The following is a 21,951-nucleotide window of genomic DNA, read 5'->3' on the forward strand; positions in this document are numbered from 1 at the left end:
ATTACATGTTACCTTCTTTCACCTCACCCCATACTTTCTTTCAGGCGTGTCTCGAAAGTTTAATATTACCAGTTGCACAAAAGTCATCAAAATCCTTTTTTAAATGATTGATTTCTTCTGTTTTTCAGCAAGTTGTCCATCTTAACTTAGCAGAAGATTGCATGAATAAGTTCAAGCTTAATATAGAAAAGCTCTGCAAAACTGAACAGGTATGTGCAGAGTCAGAAATACCTCTGTTCATAATAAATTTCCAGGATAAACTTTGTAAGTTAAAACCTAACATTTTGCTTGATACAGTGGTTGGTTTTTATAGAATCATAGACTCTCTCATCAGGGGAACCACCTAGGCAGTATTTAATATGTCATTCCCCACTAATATTAACAAGTAGTTGTAGAGTATCTTAGTAAACAGTCCCTCCTATTATATATTTTTTATTTAATGGAATGATTTAAATTTTGGGAGCATGATTTCAGGGTAGCATTGTTGGCAGGACTTTCTCAGTACAGCATTTAGTGTAGCAGCCTGCAGAGCTCATTTTACAAGGGGCCTTTTATATCATGCCTCAACTGTTTAGAGCATTGCCCCTAATAGAATACAGGCTGCATGTAATTTTAAATATTCTAATAGCCATATTAACAAAGGTAAAAATTTAAAAGTGCAATTAATTTTACTAATAAGTTGGGTGCAGTGGTGTGTGCTTATAGTCCCAGCTCTTCAGGAGGCTGAGGTGGGAGGATTGCTTGAGCCCAGGAGTTTGAGGGCAGCCTGGGCAAGACCCTGTTTCTTAAAAAAAAAAAAAAAAAAAAAGCTTTGACAACCTGATGTATTCAAAATATTATTTCAACATATAATCAGTATAAAAAGTTATTAATTAGATAATTTTGCATTATATTACTTCAAGTCTTCCGGTGTTTTGTACCTACAGCACATCTTAATTCAGACTGATCCCATTTCAAGTGCTCAGTAGTCATATGTGGCTAGTGGCCACTGTACTGGATAGCATAGGTTTAGATTAATGATTTTTGTGTTCTCTGATTTATTTTTTGACCTTTTGTATTTTGTACAAACAATAGTTTACAAGTGATGTTCATATTTTCTTGTGTAATGTCATCAGTGTTCCATTAAAATTTGACAATATTTAATGATAGATTTTGTTTATTTGTTTTTTGTTTTTTTGAGACAGTTTCGCTCTTGTTGCCCAGGCTAGAGTGCAATGGCCCGATCTCGGCTCACTGCAACCGCCGCCTCCCAGGTTCAAACGATTCTCCTGCCTCAGCCTCTCGAGTAGCTGGGATTACAGGCACCTGACACTACGCCCGGCTAATTTTTTGTATTTTTAGTACAGATAGGGTTTCACCATGTTGGCCAGGCTGGTCTCCAACTCCTGACCTCAGGTGATCCGCCTTGGCCTCCCAAAGTGCTGGGATTACAGGCATGAGCCACCGCGTCCGGCCAGTAATAGATGTTTTTAACTAAAAAATGAATTTTGATTATAGATCACTGACAGTATTTTATTTCCATTAAGGACCTGGCACTTGGAACTGATGCAGAAGGACAGAAGGTGAAGGATTCCATGCGAGTACTCCTTCCAGTTCTCCTCAACAAAAATCATGATAATTGTGATAAAATAAGAGCAATTCTACTTTATATCTTCAGTATTAATGGTAATGGATATAATCACTTTTTAATGAGTGTTTTACTATTGATCATAAAAGAATCTTTGAAAACTGAAAGACAGTTGCTGAACTTGGTTAAGATAAAAGGGAAAATATGAAATTGAGAGAAGGCTGAAGGAGATATAATTTGACTGTTTTTTATTTTAAAAGCTTCATTCATGGGTACTACCTAAAGCCTTGACATTATTTTGGTAGCAATTATGTGATTGTGCAGTCATGTTTTTACCTATTTAAGGAACTACGGAAGAAAATTTGGACAGGTTGATCCAGAATGTAAAGATAGAAAATGAGAGTGACATGATTCGTAACTGGAGTTACCTTGGTGTTCCCATTGTTCCCCAAGTAAGAAGTCTTACGTGTGTGTATGCTTTATATATATATGTATGTATGTATGGTTGTTTGTATTAACTGTTTTTTTTTTTTTTATGTGGGTATTCATGTGGACAGTCTTCTTAAGTTCACTCTATAGATTTTGAATAAATAAGCAATTAAAGATTTTGTTCTCTTTTCCATATGTAATTTGGGCAAATGCAGTTTTCTAGTGAATTTGTATTTTATAGCTTCTGTCATAATTCACTACTTGTACTTTTGTCTTTGTGATTCATTTATAGCAGTTGTCATATTTTAGTTAAACATGTAACCTTTAACTATAATATGGCAGAGAAAATAAGTATTTTCTTGATTAAAAAAATTTAGGCTCGCTGGGTATGGTGGCTCACACCTGTAATCCGAACACTTTGGGAGATGCTGAGGCAGGAGGATTGCTTGAGCCCAGGAGTTCAAGACTAGCCTGGGCATCATAGTGAGACCTCGCCTCTACAAAAAACAAAAAAATAGCCAGGTGTGTTGGTGTGTACCTGTAGTCCCAGCTACTCAGGAGGCTGAGGATCTCGTAAGCCCAGGAGGTCAAGGCTGCAGTGAGCCAAAATCATACCACTGTACTCCAGCCCAAAGCGAGACGCTGTCTCTTTAAAAAAAAAAGGGGGGGGGGTTCAAAGTCAAATTTGGAAGGACTCTATTTAGAATCTCACTCTTTCCCATTAATTTTTTTTTTTTTTTTTTTTTTTTTTGAGAGAGAGGCTCTCTCTGTAACACAGGCTGAAGTGCAGTGGCGTGACCTCGGCTCACTGTAACCTCTGCCTCCCGGGTTCAAGCAATTCTCCTGCCTCAGCTTCCCGCCTGGGATTGGAGGCACCTGCCATCCGCGCCCAGCTAATTTTTGTATTTTTAGTAGAGACAGGGTTTCACCCTGTTGACCAGGTTGGTCTCGAACTGTATCAGGTGATCTGCCCACCTCGGCCTCCCAAAGTGCTGGGATTACAGGCGTGAGCCACTGCATCCGGCCCCATCAACTATTTTTTTTCTTTTTTTTTTTTGAGACGAGTCTCGCTCTGTTGCCCAGGCTGGAGTGCAGTGGCTCGATCTTGGCTCACTGCAAGTTCTGCCTCCCAGGTTCATGCCATTCTCCTGCCTCAGCCTCCCAAGTAGCTGGGACTACAGCCATCAAGTTTTATAATACTTTTATTTTAATAGACATATGTTCTGATATGATTATAAATAAATTTTAGCATTAAAGCACAAAATACTGTTCAGTGGAGTTATGTGACCACACTCAGATTTTTTAAAGTAGGCATCTCCAGTCTTGGTTTTAAGTCAAATACAATATAGTATTTACCGGTAAATTAAATATCTTTGTTAGGAAACATAAGAGTATTATATTTGAATAGAATTACTGGTTTTTAATTTTTTCCTCTAATTGTATTAGTCTCAACAAGGAAAACCATTAAGAAAGGATCGGTCTGCAGAAGAAACTTTTCAGCTCTCTCGATGGACACCTTTTATCAAAGATATTATGGAGGTAAAAATCATTAAATTTTTTTTTTCTACCTGAGTGCCCTCTTTTGAGTATTCTTTACTTTTTGTAGTTTGTGTCAGTCTGAGTATATGTATTGGGCAGGAAGTTTCTGCAGTGGTTGGAGGCTTCACAAAAGAGCCTGTATCTGGGGTCAAGGGAGGAGAGGAAACTTTAAGATTCTTTTTTTTTTTTTTTTTTTTTTTTTGAGACAGAGTCTCACTCTGTCACTCAGCCTGGAGTACAGTGGCACAGTCTTGGCTCACTGCAACCTCCGCCTCCCAGGTTCAAGCAATTCTCTTGCCTCAGCCTCCCGAGCAGCTGGGACTACAGGCACACGCCACCACGCCTGACTAATTTTTGTATTTTTAGTGGAGACAGGGTTTCACTATGCTGGCCAGGCTGATCTCGTACTCCTGACCTCATGATCTGCCCACCTTGGGCTCCCAAAGTGCTGGGATTACAGCTGTGAGCCACTGTGCCCAGCTGAAGATTCTTTTCTTAAAGATCTCAGACAGACTCACACCACTGACTGTTTCAAAATAAATAAAAATAAACACATATATGCTTTATGAAAAATACTGCTTTGTTTTAAATAATTGTATGTGACATAAATATAATTTACTTGAATGAAAGTTCAACAAAATAACATTTGTATGTGGACCACTATTAGAAAGTGTTAGATGCCAATATTCTTGGAGATGTATTTGGATTAAAATGTAAACTTCATTATAGTTTGCTGTCAGATGAATCATACCTTTAATACTGTTTATGCTTAGAGAACATTATTCAATTATAGGAAACTACAAAATGAGCTAATTTTAAAATTATGAGCTTAATAAAATTATGACACTGATTCTTCGGTCATGATCATATAGTTTTTATTCCCTTTTTCCTTTGACTTAAACCAGTTTATACTTTCTTTTGGGAGCTAATTTGGTACAGTGCATAACTATGATTTCTCTGTTTTGCTTGGCTAATTTTATGTCATTCACACATGCTTAAACATATATGAAAAATCTAAAGAATTTAGACTTTGTTTTCTGTAACATAAGGATTTTTTGTTTTCTTTCTCACAAGGATGATGTAGAACTAAGTAGTTTCTTATGGCTAGTTTCTTTTTGTTTGTTTGTTTGTTTTGTTTTGTTTTTTAACATATTCCTGATCAGTTTACCATGGCTAGTATTTGTAAAATAAGAAATGACTTTCTTGAACCCCTTAACAAGGATTTGCATGTTAAATTCAGAAAATACACATTTGGATCCATGACAATCTTAGGCCTTTTAGAATTTCTCCTGAAATTTGATTTCCTCCCTTCTTGCAGTCTTACTGAAATGTTCTTGGACTACTGAGTACTTTGTGCCCAATCCATGTGCCCACTTGTTAATACTACTTGTACTACCATGCTGTAAAGCAGTGGTCTCCATACTTTTCAGTTCATGCACACCTAACCATAAAAAATGTGAGCATGAACCTATTGATTTATAAGTTAAGGATTACTGTAATAAAATCTAATCTATGTATACAGTATATTTATATACATACATATATCATAAAATCTAACACTGATAAAAGGGAAAATTTTAAAGAATAAAATGAAAAGGAAAACTTCCCATATCCCATTGGATTGTCTTGAGTACCCCTAGGCCATAGCAGTAGTAGCTATGAAGGGCAAAGCTTTAGAAGTGTGCCAGGACTGGATTAGAAACCCCTGGCACCATAGAACTAAAAGCTCTGATAAGGTGCCTGAAATCCTTATAACAGCATGGGGGCTCTCCAAATGAAGAAAGGGAGTCGTGCAGCAAATATTGGTTTAAGCAGTAAATGATTTCACTAATTTTGAAGCAAATAAGATTTGCGAGTTTCAAAGAAAAGGCTAATCTTATACTAAATATGTCTAAGATTCCTCAGTTGCAAATGCAAGTTTTGACCTTTATGCCAAACAGAGTCCTGCAATTTACAATTTTATTGATGGAATTAACTCTTTCCTTCCCTAGGATGCTATTGATAATAGATTAGATTCAAAAGAATGGCCATATTGTTCCCAGTGTCCAGCAGTATGGAATGGTTCAGGAGCTGTAAGGTAAAATCTATAAGTGAAAATCAATGAAATTTTCATTCTACAGACTAAAAATTTTAAATGGTACACAGATAACTCATGTTTGGCAACTTTCTTTCAAGTATACAGTCCTGTAATTTTTTTTTTTAATTGTTTTAAATGAATCCAGATAGGCAATATGAAAATGTACTTTATTATAAAAAATATTTTCATGAAACAATAAGTATTTCCTTCCCCACCTCCTCTTCCTTCACATAGCAGAGACCTTAATCCTTTTTGATAACTATTTTTGTGTTGAGGTACTTTAAACATTTAGAAAGATAGAGAATGTTACAATGCATACCCTTATGCCCAGTGCCCAGCTTATTAACTAAATCATTGTAAGTATAATTCAAGCTTCCTGTATATCACACTCTGGTTTTATTATTCTCCCTTTATTTTCTGTCCTGAATTTGGTGTTTATTGCCTGTATGTCTTTATACTTTTTCTACATATGTTTGTATCCTAAACAGTGTCTTGAGTTATATCTTACAGGATTTTCTCTTGATCTTTGGCTTTCAGCCGTTTAACTGTGTTATGTCTAGGTGTAGTTCTCTTTGTGTTTATTCTACCTGAGGATTGTTGAGTTTCTTAAATCTGCAAGTTAATAATTTTCATCAAATTTGGGACGTTTTCAGGCATTATTTTTTTCAAATTTTTTTCTTCCCCTTTGTCTCTCTTTCCTCTCTCCTTCCTCTCCTTCTGAAACTCCTGTTACACACAAGTTGGAGGGTTTAACATTGTCCTGTGAGTTACTGAGGCTCTCTTTTCTTTCATCTTTTTAAAATTTGTTATTGTACTTTTCACATGTAGAATTTCCATTTGATTTTTTTTATTTCCATTTCTGACTGTTGAGATTCCCTGTTAACTTGTTAGCATATTTTTCTTTTTAATTCTTTGATCATATTTATAACTGCTTGGAAGTCCCTGACATCTCAGTCTACTCAGGGTTAATTCCTATTGAATGTCTTTTTTTTCCCCCAAGTATGAGTCACACATTCCTGTTTCTTTGTATACTAATTTTTGGTTGAAAATTGGACCTTTTAGATAATGTATTATAGCAGCTCCAAATTGTTTTAGTAATTTGTGTGGACTTAAACTATGGAATCTTTCTCTCTTGCTCTCTTGTAGCCACTGATGTCCTTGTTGAGTTTTTAAAATTTTAATTTTTTGTCTTAGCTTCTAGTGGTTGCCCCTGTGTCTGTGTAGTTTAGAGGTCAATCAGTTATCTGTTCAGACACTTCAAGCCTGTATGGCTTCCATCCTCTACTGATCAAGCTGAGTGTGGGGTTAGGGGTTGCATTCCAAAATAGGCAGTTCTTAAGTCTCCCTTTATTTATTTATTTATTTATTTATTTTAAATAGAGGCAGGGTCTCTCTCTGTTGCCCACACTGGAGTACAGGAGTGTATGGGGCATGATGGTAGCTTATTATAAACTCAAACTCATGGGCTCCGGTGAGCCTCCCACCTCAGGCTCCCAGGTAGCTAGGGTTCCAGGTATGTGCCACCACACCCAGCTAATTTTTTAAATGTCTTGCAGAGGCAGGGTCTCACTGTGTTGCCCAGGCTGGTCTTGAACTCCTGGGCTCAAGCGATTTTCCTGCCTCAGCCTCCCAAAGCACTGGAATTATAGATGTGAAACACTGCACCCAGCCCTTTTTTCCCTCATTTTTTTTCCTGGACTTTCTCAGGTTTTCCCCACACGTGCATAGTTTAGCAGTCCATTAATAATGTGCAGAGAGCTTATCTTTGGCTTCTTTACTTCTGGGATTTCCTTATTAAATTTGTACCTGGCCAGGTAGAGTAGCTCGTGTCTGTAATCCCAGCAGTTTGGGAGGCCAAGGCGGGCGGATCACTTGAGGTTAGGAGTTCAAGACCAGCCTGACCAACATGGTGAAACCCCATCTCTACTAAAAATACAAAAATTAGCCGGACATGGTGGCACACTCCTGTAATCCCAGCTACTCAGGAGGCTGAGGCAGGAGAATCGCTTGAACCTGGGAAGCAGAGGTTGCAGTAAGCAAGATCACGACACTGCACCCCAGCCCAGGTGACAGAGTGAGACTCCACCTCAAATTATTTATTTGTTTGTTTGTTTGTTTGTTCCTGATTGGCTGCCCATCCTAAGTTGAGACCACACCTAGCAAAGTTGCAGGATTTTGTACTCGCCTCACTGCCCCACTTTGAATCAAGTCTTCCACCAATTTTGCAGTAAAGCTATAATTTTTCTCTGGCTGAGCTGGGAGAGCAGTGAGGGTTAGATGCAGCCCAGGATAGAAGGTTACATGTTTACCACCACCATTCTTACCAGATACATTAGCAGATATTCAAGATTAAATGCTTCTCAATTTGTTGTCTACCTATGGTTTCCAGTTAACCTGAAATGTTTTGTTTTGTTTTGTTTTTTGTTTCCCCCCACAATTTCATCCATGTATATACTTGTTTTCTCAGAGGGGAATCTCCTGACCACCTTATTCTGCCATGACCACAAGTGCTCTCTATATTATGTTTTTAAACTTAATGTAGTATCATATTGTGTGTCCTCCTGCAGTCTGCTTTTTTGTTCCCTCACATTATGTTTGTGAAATTTATTCCAGACTGATACGTGCATAAATTTTCACTGCTAGTTGGTATATAGTTATATGAGTATAGCAATTTATTCATCTCTTTTCCACGTGATAGAAATTTAGGCTTTCTCAAAACTGCCATAATTACAAACAGTATGCAGTGAGCATTCTTGTACTTTTACATGTATCCGGGTAGGGTGCTTGCCTTGGACTGAGGACTTTTCTTTAGTTTTATTTTTTCCTTTTCTACAAAAGGTTTGGAGATTATGTTATCTATTTATATTCTTGTAGCAGTTTATTACTGCACATATTTGACTCAACAAAGTCTAAGATTAATGAGTATCCCTGCCTTCCTCTTGAACAATACAAGAACCTTAGACCAACTGGATGTAAACCATGCACCCCTTAAATGTTATAATACTTCATTTTTGTTCACTTTGTATCTTTTTTACTCCCCATATTACTAAGCAGCATTATTGGTTTTTTAAAATTCAGTTGTATGTGCATGTGAACCTGTTAAATCGCCCACCACCCCTTTTGTGTGGGCTCAGTTTCTTTCTGAAGTGTATCCTTTCATGTGGGTCTGTTGGTGGTAGTCTTTTTTATTTTTTTCCGAGACAGAGTCTTGCTCTGTTGCCCAGGCTGGAGTATGGTGGTGCGATCTCAGCTCACTATAGCCTCTGCCTCCTGGGCTCAAGCAATTCTCGTTGTCTCAACCTCCTGACTAGCTGGGATTACAGGTGTGCACCACCACACCTGGCTGATTTTTCTGTTTTTCGTAGAGATGGGGTTTCACCATGTTGACCAAGCTGGTCTCAAACTCCTGACCTTGTGATCCACCCACCTCAGCTCCCAAAGTGCTGGGATTACAGGTGTGCGCCACCGCACCTGGCCAGTGGTGGTAGTCTACAGTTTTGTTCGTTTCTTCATTTGGTCGTTGTTCTTAGCCAGCTATGAATTTCTAAGAGCTGAGGTATGTTCAGTCAACACTTGTAGAAAATATTCTGCTGTTTCCAGGGTTCTACTTTAGCTCTTGGGAAGGTGGAGGGGGTCGTGTTTTCTGTCACTCTTGTACCTTGGTGAATAATTAGCCTTTTTTCTCTGGTTGTTTTTCATCCTTGGTTCTGTGTATTCCCTGTGCTATGTGTATCTGAGGATTTATTTTTGTTTCTTTCTTTGGGATTCATTTATGTTTCCTGAATCTGAGGATTTATATCTTTCATAAATTCTTCAAATATTGCCACTTATGTAGTCTTGGTTTTGTTGGAACATCTTATTCTGTCATAATGTCTCTTAATCTCTTATACTTTTTTATTTCTTCTGCTGGTGTTTCATTCTAGAAATTTTTCTTCAGATTTAGTTTTCAGTTCTTTAGGTCTCTCTTACCCTGTGTCTTATCTGTATAAGCTGTTTTTTCTTTTTCTATTTTCAGTGACTTTATTTTTCCGTTTTAGAAGTTCTCAGGTTTCTTTTTTAAACATGCTTGGACTTTTTGTTACTTCTTATTTTGTCATACTTTCTATCCTACTTTATTGTCTGTTGTCATATTAAATATACCTAATTTGTAGTCTGTATCTAATAATTTCACTGTTTTACACTCTTTGGGTTCAGTTCTGCTGCCTTTTATTTCTGCAGACTCATAGTTACTTATTTCCATATGTGTTTTGTACTTTTGAATGTTGAGTTTATTTTGGTAGCCAGCATTGAGAGCGGGTCCCTTCAGGCAGGTTTTGCATGTGCTTTTACCAGATTAGAGGTTTTTTTCTTTTTGTGTTAATTTCTCAGTCTGGGTTTCCTCAGACCAGGAAGGTAGTATAATTAACACCTAAGACTCTATGTGACAGGCCTGTGGCTAAATTATCAGGGGAGAAGCTTCCTTGCATCTACCCTTGCATTTGAGGGTGTCCTGACCTTATGCCGGGTGTCAGCTCCCAGTCTCTACCTTGCACAGTACCGAGGGGTCGGCCGCTTGTTTGCTAAGATCGGAAAATACTCCACAAGGCAGACCAAGCCTCAACTCAGTTTACCATTCTAGTATTTAGCTTCCTTTTTACCAATAGCCCCTGGAGATTTCTCTGACTTGTTTACTGTCAGCTATGCTTTAAAAACATGTTTGCTCTTAATCAGTGCTCCTTGGTGCTATTTAGAGGGAAGTTTTCAGGATCTAGGGATTTAATTATCTTTATATCTCTCAGTCTTCACACATATGTGAAACAAATTAAATATAATCCCATTGCTCTAAAATTGCTATTCAGAAGCTTAGAAATTATTAGAATTGTTTTGAGCAGTGTTATCTCCTTTTCGTTTGCCTTCTTACTCTATTTCTGTCTGTGGAAACAGTTTTTAAGCCAAAGTTTTGTTTTTAATATATCCTTGACTTTGTATGGGAACAAGAGTGGGTCTTGTTCCTGTTTCATCTTTCAAAGGGGAGGGAAAATTTTAATCTTTAAAATTTGTTTCCTGTTGTTCACTACATCATTCTTTAAGTTAATGAATGGAAGCGATCATCTGAAAGGCTAGATTAAGAATTTTTTATTTTTTGAGACAGAGTCTTGCTCTGTCACCCAGGCTGGAGTGCAATGCGTGATCTTGGCTGACTGCAACCTCCGCCTCCCAGGTTCAGGCGATTCTCCTGCCTCAGTCTCCTGAGTAACTGGGACTACAGGCATGTGCCACCATGCCCAGCTAATTTTTGTATTTTTAGTAGAGATGGGGTTTCACCTTGTTGGCCAGGATGCTCTCGATCTCTTGACCTCGTGATCCACCCACCTCAGCCTCCCAAAGTGCTGGGATTACAGACATGAGCCACCACACCCAGCCGAGAACATTATTAAAAGTTTGCTGTGGGGCTGGGTGCAGTGGTACACACCTGTTAAGTCCAGCTACTTGAGACTGAGGTGGGAGGATTGCTTGAGCCTAAGAGTTCGAGGCTGTAGTATCCTATGATGGTGCTGGTCCGCAGCTGCTACACTGTAGCCTAGGCAACATAGCAAGACCCCATCTCTAACAAAACAAAAATTTGCTATGAGATCCTATATTGCAAGGCGTTCTAGGTCACCCAGAACAGTGACTCTCAAAGTAGGTAACAAAATGAACCATTGGGTACTTATTTTTACCTAAAAAAGAAGAAATTAAGTTTTACTAATATATACTAGTACGCATGTCATTTACATGTTAATATATTTGTTTATAAATGGATATGTTTATTTTGAAATATTTACTTTTCAAATAAAAGCTAAAAATTTTTACCAGTGGAGCTTGTGAACAAAAAAAGTAATTCCTATGATCTAGAGCAATGCTAGCCAATAGAACTTTCTGCAGTGATAGAAAGGTTCTATATTGGCACTGTCCAGTATGACAGCCACTGGCTACATGTGGCTATTGGGTACTGGATATGTGGCTAAGTATGGATGAAGAACTGAATTTCTTATTTAATTTTAACTAATTTAAATTTAAATAGCCTCATGTGGCTAGTGGCTACTATATGGGACTCTGGGGATCTAGAGCAATCTGGAGGAGGAATGGTAAAAGTAATGACTACTGTTTATTGAGTACTTACCTAACACCAGCTTCTGTACTTAGTGTGTTCTGTACATTGTTTCATTTCATCCTTGTAACAGCCTTTAAGGTTTAGAGAGAAGTTAAGTAACTTGCTGAAAGTCATACTGAATCAAAAACAAGCAAAATAAAAATAGAAACCCAGGTCTAATTCTTAACAGCCAACCTCCTACCATCATAGGTTCCTGAATTCCATTCCAGCAAGGAACAATTGAATACACATCAGTTCCAAAGTAATACTTGCCCCTTTCCCCTTCACATCTTCAAAACCTTTTTCAGTGCCACTGTCTAATTTTTTTTTAATTTCAAGAAACTGCAGACTTCTCAGGTATATTATTTCTTCTTATGAAATAATAAGGGAGGGTGTTAGCTCTACTCTACAGGTTAAAATGCCAGCCAGATTATGCACAATTTTTAAAATTGTTCTTGAAATGTGGCTGTCCTACTTAACTCTTGGTGCTTCAGTCATACTATGGTTAAGTCATTTCCTTAAAAATCAATGCAATTGGGCCAGGCACAGTGGCTCACGCCTGTAATCCCAACACTTTGGGAGGCCCAGGTCGGCAGATCACGAGGTCAGGAGTTCAAGACCAGCCTAGCCAACATGGTGAAACCCTGTCTCTACTAAAAATACAAAATTAGCTGGGTATGGTGGCACTTGCCTGTAACCCCAGCTGCTTGGGAGGCTGAGACAGGAGAATTGCTTGAACCATTACCCGGGAGGCGGAGGTTGCAGTGAACCAAGATCACTCCACTGCATCCAGCCTGGGCTACAAAGTGAGACTGTCTCAAATTAAAAAAAAAAAAAAAAAAAAATCAATGTAATTGGTAGCAAGTTTAATTTGGTTAGGTTAGGCTTTTTAAGTCTACAAGTATTATGGCTTTGGAAATATTTATAACATGTTTACTTTTTTTTTAAATTACTTTTTAGTGCTCGCCAGAAACCCAGAGCTAATTATTTAGAAGACCGAAAAAATGGGTCAAAGCTGATTGTTTTTGTAATTGGAGGGATTACATACTCTGAAATGCGTTGTGCTTATGAAGTTTCTCAGGCACATAAATCCTGTGAAGTTATTATTGGTAAGACTTTTGTTTTCTTCTTTTCTGTTTTTAAACACAAACTCTAAATGCAAAAGTATACCTGTAAAATGTTATCTCGTGTTATACATTTGAGACAAAATGTAATGCAAAAAAACTGTTAACCATAGAATGTGTTTTATCTGATGTGTGCTGGGTTTTTTTTCCTGGTTGACTTTTTGATAGTTTTATTTTCAAATATGCTTATTTGAGGAAAAGGAGCTTGCTCCTTTAAAATAGTAGGTTCTATACATTTGTTTAACCATTAAATAGTTTTTGATGTACAATTACATTTCTACTTAAAAAATATTTTGAATTTTTTGTGGCTATGGACATGACATTGGCAAGGCCTGTGTGGAATTAAGTTTTAAGAATTTCAGGCCAGGCTAGTGGCTCAGGCCTGTAATTCCAGCACTTTGGGAAGCTGAGGCAGAAGGGTCACTTGAGGCCAGGAGTTTGAAATCAGCCTGGGCAATAAAGCAAAACTCCGTCTCTACAAAAAAATTAAAAAATAAGAATTTCAGTCAAAGCCAATGATAGGCAAACTCTCCTGACCCATGGAGGTGCTGGATCTGTGTGTTAAGCCTTGACCTGCAGCACTGCTTAGTGGGTCTCTGTTATCGAACAATAACTGTTGTAGTGCTAAGGATAGGGTAATCCCCAGTTTTGCTCTTCAGTGTGCCAATGTCTAGCACTAAGTAGACAAAGCACTAGGAATGGCCACTGTTTCTGCACAGTTACTGAGCATGCTCAATGGTGAAGAAGGATTGAAATATTGCGGTGTAGGCAGATTTCAGGAAGATGTCTTAGAGAAATTTTGTTACATTGCACCAGGCTACTGCACTTGACATACTTGAAGGACAACACATTATATTAAGCGAAGGAAAATTGATTTAACTGCTGGCCTCTGAAAAAGTCTCTTTTCTCCTACCAGGTTCTACACATATTTTAACACCCAAAAAGCTGTTGGATGATATAAAGATGCTGAATAAACCCAAGGATAAAGTCTCCTTTATTAAGGATGAATAGCTTTTCTTTTTGGAGGGTTTAGAGATTCTTACTAATATGTTGAACTAAAATAGAAAGAAAATGTTGCTGTCATGTAATTTAAACAATGTAAATATTTTATGGAATAATGGCTTTTCAAATACATTTCTTAAGGAACTGTTTATGATTATGTATTACTGGATTTGTCATTTTTGATAATTTAAATATTGCTGCTGCTTTGTAGATGATGATAAGAAATGTTAAAATGCTTTCTAAAAGGAAATTTTTTCACCTTTGGAGCAGAATATATTAGAGTTGTGGGTAATTTTTCACAACCACCTATGTACATACTAATTACCCATTGGATACTTAACATCTAAATGTCTCATGCTGAAGTATAGTTTTTTGGGAAAGAATAATTTTAAATAAAGAGACTGTAAAAGTAAAAACTGTAAATGTGTATGTATGATAGAACTGTTTCCTCTAAGTGTAGTTTTTTTTCAACTAAAATTCACAGTTTGTTTTATGTGCAAAATAATTGTCATTAATAGAAATGGAGTGATTTCACAGTGTATACTATTTTGCCACATACTTCTAAAGAACACAATTTTATATAATTCTGAAATCATGTATGTTTAAATTAGAAAACCAAAAATCATGAACATTCTAAGAGAAAATAAATATAGAATTTTAAAAATTATTCTGGTTTGTTTTTTCTGTAGGGGAGAGGGGAAAGTTAGAAATTTTAAAAGTTGTAGAGTAACAAAGAAGAAAAGGAATCTACGGTAATACTCCCACCAAGATATCTCCTAATGACTTTTTCAAAAATAATGTAATCTCTATGTAGGGTTAGATAATATATGTCTGCAGATGTGTTTTGTTAAACAAAGGGAACATCTTTGTTTCAAATCTATTCTTTTACTTGACCTCATAGTGTTCTGTCATACAGCAGACCATAGTTTTATTGATTCAGAGTTTTGCTCTTATAAATAATGCTGCATTGTTTGGGTACATACCTTTGCAGACTTACACAGACATTTCCATAATGTAAATTCCTAGCAGTGGTCAAGGGATTTGTGCATTTAAATATTGACAGATACCCATTTTTAATTTTTTTTTTTTTTTTTGAGATGGAGTCTCGCTCTGTCACTCAGGCTGGAGTACCGTGGCACAATCTCGGCCCACTGCAAGCGCCGCCTCCCAGGTTCACACCATTCTTCTGCCTCAGCCTCCCGAATAGCTAGGACTACAGGCGCCTGCCACCATGCCCGGCTAATTTTTTTTTTTTTGTTTGTTTGTTTTTTTTGGTTTTTTTGGTTTTTGTTTTTATATTTTTAGTAGAGACAGGGTTTCACCGTGTTAGCCAGGATGGTCTCGATCTCCTGACCTCGTGATCCAACCGCCTCGGCCTCCCAAAGTGCTGGGGTTACAGGCGTGAGCCACCGCGCTTGGCCCATTTTTAATTTTTACATAGATAAATCCATCACTTTTCCATTTTGACTTCTGAATTTCACGTGCTGCTTAGAAATACCTTCCACACTCCAGGATTATAAATTCACATATGGTTTCTTCTAGAACATTTTGATAGATTCATTCTATTTTTTACAGGTAACTCACCCATCTGGAATAGATTTTGGTGTAAGAACGTGTGCTAGATATTGTCTCTTAGCACTTGGCATGGCGTCCCATGCCTCCTTACCCCATACCACAGGGGACGAAAGGCTAAACATGAAGTTTTTCAGACTCTAAAAAAAATAAGGTCTGAACAGTTTACATTCTACCAATGATGTGCACTTGGTCAAGATTTGGAGTCAGAGGCCATCTACTATGCCAGTAGACAAGCTCCTGCAGACAAGAATTGTTTGTAGCGACCAGACTCCACATTTTAGTGTCTTGTCACCTGCTTCATGGGTATGAGTTAATGCCGTGGCAGCAGCACTAGCTTCCTGTCCTTTGGGTCACAGATGGTAAAATGATCGTGGGCCTCCAGTTTCTGCTCCTACTGCTTTTTCAATGATTTTTGTAAGGACCTAATTCTCTGTATTAAATGCCTTTCTGCTTGAAATATCTAGAGAAGTTTGTTTCCAGCATGGAACCTGACTTGATAAGAGTATTTCATAGTGGTCCAGCTTCACTCCTTTCTAAACAGCCAGATGTTATACCAGATCCTATTGGGTAATCTCTCTTTCCCCAACTAATCTGAAATACCACGATTATCATAGACTAAATTTCCACTTGTATTGTGGTCTATTTCTGGATTTTCTTTTAATGATGTACAGTTTGTGTTTCTTTTTCCCTGTTTCAATTCATGGTATGTTTTAATATGTAGTGGAAGAAGTTCCTATTCCATCCACCTAAATTACTGTTATTTTTCAGAAATTTTCTATCAAATTTTTCTAGGTGGTGAACTTTAGTATCATTTTGTTGAGTTCCCAAAAAAAGCTATTTTGGTATTTTCATAGGATTTGCATTGTTTATAGGTTAATTTAGGAAAAATCGACATCTCTTATAATATTGAAACTTGATATTCAGGAATGTGGAATGTCATTTCATTTAAATCTTTATACCTTCAGAATCTTCATTTTCTTCATATAGTTACTGCACATTGTCAAAAGATCTTATTTTTGTAGTTCCATTGTGGGTTGAATCTTCGATTATTTTTCAAATGGGTAGGGTTGAATCTTCGATTATTTTTCAAATGGGTAGGGATACAGAAAATTTACTTTTGATTTTTTTATTTAATTTTTTTTTTTTTTTTAATAGAGACAGGGTCTTGCTATGTCACCCAGGCTGGAGTATAGTCATGTGATCATAGCTTACTGGAATTTTGAACTCCTGGGCCATAGTGATCTTCCTGCCTCAGCCTCCCGAGTAGCCAGGACTACAGGTATGGGCCACCACATCTGGCTAGTTTTGTTTGTTTTTTTTTTGTATAGACAGTCTCACTGTGTTGCCCTGGCTGGTCTCAAACTCCTGGCCTTAAGCAATCCTCCTGTCTCAGCCTCCCAAAGTGTGGGGATTACAGGTGTGAGCCACTGTGCCTGGCCAACTTTTGATATGTTAATCGCGTAACTTTACTAAGTATTGATAATAAAGTAATAATATACAAATGCTTAGTGCTTTCTATTATTAACTCATTCCATCTTCTCATGTATTCCTGTGAGCATAGGTACTGTGATTATCATCTTTATTTTAAAGCTGAGGAAACTGAGACCCAAGAGATAAATGTAACTTGGTGTGGATCAGTGCATGGAAAGGAAGGGCTTGGCGCAATAAAGAGCCCTCTTTGCAAACCACGCATGAAAACAATATATCTCCAGTAAGAGGACTAGTTCTTGGTGTCTGCATTTTATCTGAGATCTTTGTATGCCTCAGTAACTCCCTCTCCAGGGTTAGGACATGTGTAGAATAGGTATTTAGATTAATCCAATGGCCTGGAACAAATGGAACTAAGAGTGTGATGACAGCAAACACTGGGCTGTTTATTTATTTGATCACTTAACATCTCAGTGACCACTTTATCCTGATCACACTGATATCGGATGCTTTGGGTCCTATATTTCACATATATGTTAAGCTTTGAATTGCAGAGACTTTTTGTTTACTAAACCTCTTATGAATTTGAAGCCATAAGACGTCATCTCACATAAATTCCTGGTATGAGCTGGTTTTTCCCCCATAGAATTAGCAATTACAGGCCAAAGCAGGAGGATTATTTGAGCCCAGGAATTGGAATGAGCCTGGGCCACATAGTGAGACCACATCTTTTTTTCTTTTTTTCTCTCTCTGGGAAGAGTCTGAAAGTAGTGAGACCACATCTCTACAACAAAAGGAAGGAAAAAAAAAAAGGTCGGGTATGGTGACACGCACCTGTGATCCCAGCTACTACTCAAGAGGCTGAGGCAGTAGGATTGCTTGAACCAAGGAGGTGCAGGCTGCAGTGAACTGTGATCACACCTCTGTACTTCAGCCTGGGCGAGAATGAGTCCCTGTCTCAAAAAAAAAAAAAAAAAAAAAAAAAAAAAAAAAAAAAAATTACAGGTTTTGATTTCAAGACCCAGGAAAAGACTTTTTTGTTGTTGCAACCAACAGAAACTATTTATTCACTGTCTCTGAAACACAGCTTTATTTCCTGTTGAAATGTGCTTTATTTATAAAGTACAGTGGATTCACATTCTTCAACCGTATTAGTAAATAAATAAGGAGATCTTTATTAATCCTGTTATCCTGTTTCCTAGACCCTTCGCCTCCACTGCTCCAGGGTCACAATAGGAGTTCACAAGTTCTCAAAATTATTGGATTTGAGCCCCAAAGGGCCTGACCCCACAGTTTATTGTGTAAGATATGACACCACCTCCATAGCTCAGTTCTTCCCTAGCTATTTTGTACCCTTTGTAAGTCCTATTGGGATGCAAGCAGATTTCTCCTAAAATCAAAGGAGCAAGAAATGTCTTCCTCCTATAGGAAAAGTTTTACCACCAAAACGATGTTTTGTCTATTAAATATAAACACATACTCATGTTTAGTACAAATTAGGCCTGTTTTATATAATTCATTAACAGCAAGATTACAATAGGATAAAAAGAAGAGATTTCTTTTGCAAACTCTAATAGTTAACTAAAGGGGATAGCTAGAGCTTTCTCTTAAAGATGATAGGCCAGGCGCAGTGGCTCACGCCTGTAATCCCAGCACTTTGGGAGACCAAGGCAGGCGGATCACCTGAGGTCAGGGGTTGGAGACCAGCCTGACCAACATGGTGAAACCCGGTCTCTACTAAAAATACAAAAATTAGCTGGGGTTGGTGGTGGGCACCTGTAATCCCAACTACTCGGGAGGCTGAGGCAGGAGAATCACTTGAACCTGGGAGGTGGAGATTGCAGTGAGCCAAGGTCCCGCAATTGCACTCCAGCCTGGGCGACAGAGCGAGACTGTCTCAAAATAAATAAATAAATAAATAAATTTTTGAAAGATGATAAAAAGCCCTCTACAGAGAGTCCCATTGCATCCTGCTGGCAGCTTCAAGCAGCCAGAGCACAGCTAGACCTTGGCGTAAATACTAAGAGGCCTCTGCACCCTGGAGACTGCCGAGTGTTTCTTTATAGCACCACTGCCCTCAGGCAATGCTGAGCCCTTGACCCCCAGCGTTAGGGGTACCATTACTTGTACTTTACAAGCTTGTTTTTCTGGTTTACTACTGGAACAGAATTAGAAGAGAGGTCGTAAGAATTGACACAAGAATTGCATGAGGGAGGAGATGGCCAAGACTACAGAATCAGTAAGTATAAAATTATCCTTGTAAATCAGAGCCTAGTGCCTTTCTAGAACTCCTTAAGGGCATTGCCTGCCCTTTTTTGCTATTTCTTAGATTAGTCGTGTTGCAGTGATTACTCATCATGACCCCTGATCTTCAAGGAAATGGAAAATTACATTTAGAATATGGTTTGATAAAGCAGAAATGGGCCACATTTTAAAATCAACAATGATTATAATTGCCAATTTCTATAAATGTTAATTTGAGGGATTTAGAAATACTCGTTAATGGTAAACGTTTCTAACCAAGGTTCCATGGATTTGTTTCAGGGCGTCCATGAACTTTAAAAAATGTATTCTCTTCCACAAGAAGGAAAAGCATGGGGGAAGGGAGACTCCATAGCTTTCACCAGATTCTCAAAAAATGAGCCCAAAAAAGCTTAAGAACGAATTAATCATATAAGAACACTTCAAGCCAGAGAAGTATGTAATTTTAAACTTGGGGATGAGATAGTGGTACTTGACATACAAAACAGATTAGCAAGTTGTGATTAAATTTAGATATGTAATGATGCTGGAAGCCTCTTGGAACTGCCAAATAAACAAAATGACCTAATTGGCTTTTATTAGCAATTTATGAATCAGGCAGCATCCCATCTATGAAATAGAAAGGCTGAGCACAGGAGTGGGCTTTATAGGCAGAAAAGGCAGAAGAAAACAGAAACAAGGAACAAAAGGTGTCTTTTTTTTATTTTTTATTTTTTTATTATACTTTAAGTTCTAGGGTATATGTGCATAACGTGCAGGTTTGTTACATATGTATACTTGTGCCATGTTGGTGTGCTGCACCCATCAACTCGTCAGCACCCATCAATTCGTCATTTATATCAGGTATAACTCCCAATGCAATCCCTCCCGCCTCCCCCCTCCCCATGATAGGCCCCAATGTGTGATGTTCCCCTTCCCGAGTCCAAGTGATCTCATTGTTCAGTTCCCACCTATAAGTGAGAACATGCGGTGTTTGGTTTTCTGTTCTTGTGATAGTTTGCTAAGAATGATGGTTTCCAGCTGCATCCATGTCCCTACAAAGGATGCAAACTCATCCTTTTTTATGGCTGCATAATATTCCATGGTGTATATGTGCCACATTTTCTTAATCCAGTCTGTCACAGATGGACATTTGGGTTGATTCCAAGTCTTTGCTATTGTGAATAGTGCCGCAATAAACATACGTGTGCATGTGTCTTTAGAGCAGCATGATTTATAATGGCGATTCCTCAAGGATCTAGAACTAGATGTACCATATGACCCAGCCATCCCACTACTGGGTATATACCAAAAGGTGTCTTTATATGGGTTAAAGCAGAGGGGACTTCCTTATGCCAGCTCAGGTTGACAGGGCCCCTTCTAATGGGATACTGTGAATGTTTTTAGGTTTAAAAAAAAAAAAAAAAAACTGGCCTATTTTAAAGTTCAGTTTGATTACGTGGCACCTAGCATGAGTGACTGCATTCTAGTTTGGTCTGGTCTGTTGGGGTCTCCTGCAGGAGCTTAGTCCAAAAAAAATGACCTCCTATACATTTTACTTAATGGAACACACACAGTTTAAGCTCTGTTTTTTCTGTTATAATATCACCCATAGTTCCTTGCTATCTTCCTTACAGTGCCACAGCCTGAAGTAAATTTGGCCATAAAGTCAGAGGTATTTTCAGACTGACCTCTGCTTTATCTCTTCCAGGGTACCCTCAACCAATTTACAAACCCCAAAGTTAAAAACAGTCCATTCTCCAGCCAGCTAGACAAATTCCAGCTGCCCACATTGGCATGAAAATCTAAAGTGGGAATAGATTCAACTCCCTCCTGACCACTGAGCTAAACTCTAGGAGTCAGGAAACCATTTGTTGAATGTCTGGGGTGAATGAATATCAGAAGTTTCAGGAAAGGGGGAAAGAGCCAATACTCTGCTGTGCTGTCACTAAGGAGGTAATAAATCACTCTTAAAGAAGCAAAGCAAAAGCTTGCTCTGAAAGAAAAACAAAACAAAACAAAACAAAAAACCTGCTCTGGTCTACATGAAACGTTACAAATTTACTTAATCCCTGGTACACAGTTTTAATGAACTGTCTTTTCCAAAATTTCATTAAGGCTATTATTTTCACATATTTCTGACTTCAAGAGATCTTTAAACAAATAATTTTGACTTCTAAGTATATTGTAAGAATTTCATATGGTACAGGAAAGAAGATAAAAACCCCTTTCTCCCCCAAAACTCCCAGTTTCCTTTACTAGAGGTTCACTTAAGATTTTTAGGTATCTTTCCCAAAAATAGGTATGCCCTTTAAAAAAAATACACAAATGAAGAGCCAGGCACAGAGGTGTGTGCCTGTAGTCCCAGTCACTCAGGAGGCTAAGGTGGGAGGATTGTTTGAAGTTCAAGTCCAGCCTGGGCAACATAGCAAGACCCCTGAGGTTACAACTGTCTATATATATGCTTAGGTATCTTGCTTCTTTCACTGACTTTTGCAGATAATCCAACCTCATTCTTTTCGGTGGCTACAAAGTATTGTCATTTATGAATCATCACAGGCGGTATTTAGATTAGTTCCCCCTTGGGATTGTTACGATCAGTGCTCCAGTGGCCTTCCCTGTACATATATCGTGCCACACTGTGTGGCTTATATATAAAAGAAATTCCTAGTGGTGAAACTGCTGCTCTGAAGGCACATGATTTGGAATTTGTGGAACTTGGTAGATATTATCAAATGGTCTTCCAAAAAGGTTGCATTTCCGCCAACAGCATATGAGAGTACCAGTTTCCTCCATCCTCACTGACACAGGGTTCTTTCATCTTTTTTCAGACTAATAGATAAAAGGAAATTCATTG

The 21,951-nt window shown here is 38.0% G+C and overlaps 1 protein-coding gene across 3 annotated transcripts in view; it reads left to right on the forward strand.

Moving 5' to 3' along the window:
• The window catches only part of STXBP3 (syntaxin binding protein 3), a 62,184-nt gene extending 47,676 nt beyond the window's left edge, over positions 1–14,508 (forward strand). The window contains exons 13-19 of one of the 3 annotated variants that reach the window (XM_010372929.1): positions 129–209; positions 1,527–1,665; positions 1,913–2,019; positions 3,443–3,535; positions 5,527–5,612; positions 12,685–12,833; positions 13,765–14,508. In XM_010372929.1, coding sequence (XP_010371231.1) covers positions 129–209; positions 1,527–1,665; positions 1,913–2,019; positions 3,443–3,535; positions 5,527–5,612; positions 12,685–12,833; positions 13,765–13,859 — 750 coding nt within the window. In that variant the 3' untranslated portion in view covers positions 13,860–14,508. The remainder of the gene's footprint in view (positions 1–128; positions 210–1,526; positions 1,666–1,912; positions 2,020–3,442; positions 3,536–5,526; positions 5,613–12,684; positions 12,834–13,764) is intronic. The other 2 variants (XM_010372936.2, XR_004058852.1) reach the window with 2 other exon arrangements.
• The last annotated feature ends 7,443 nt before the right edge of the window (positions 14,509–21,951 follow it).

The sequence above is a fragment of the Rhinopithecus roxellana genome, chromosome 8 (assembly GCF_007565055.1).
Source record: "Rhinopithecus roxellana isolate Shanxi Qingling chromosome 8, ASM756505v1, whole genome shotgun sequence".
NCBI classification, from domain to species: domain Eukaryota; kingdom Metazoa; phylum Chordata; class Mammalia; order Primates; family Cercopithecidae; genus Rhinopithecus; species Rhinopithecus roxellana.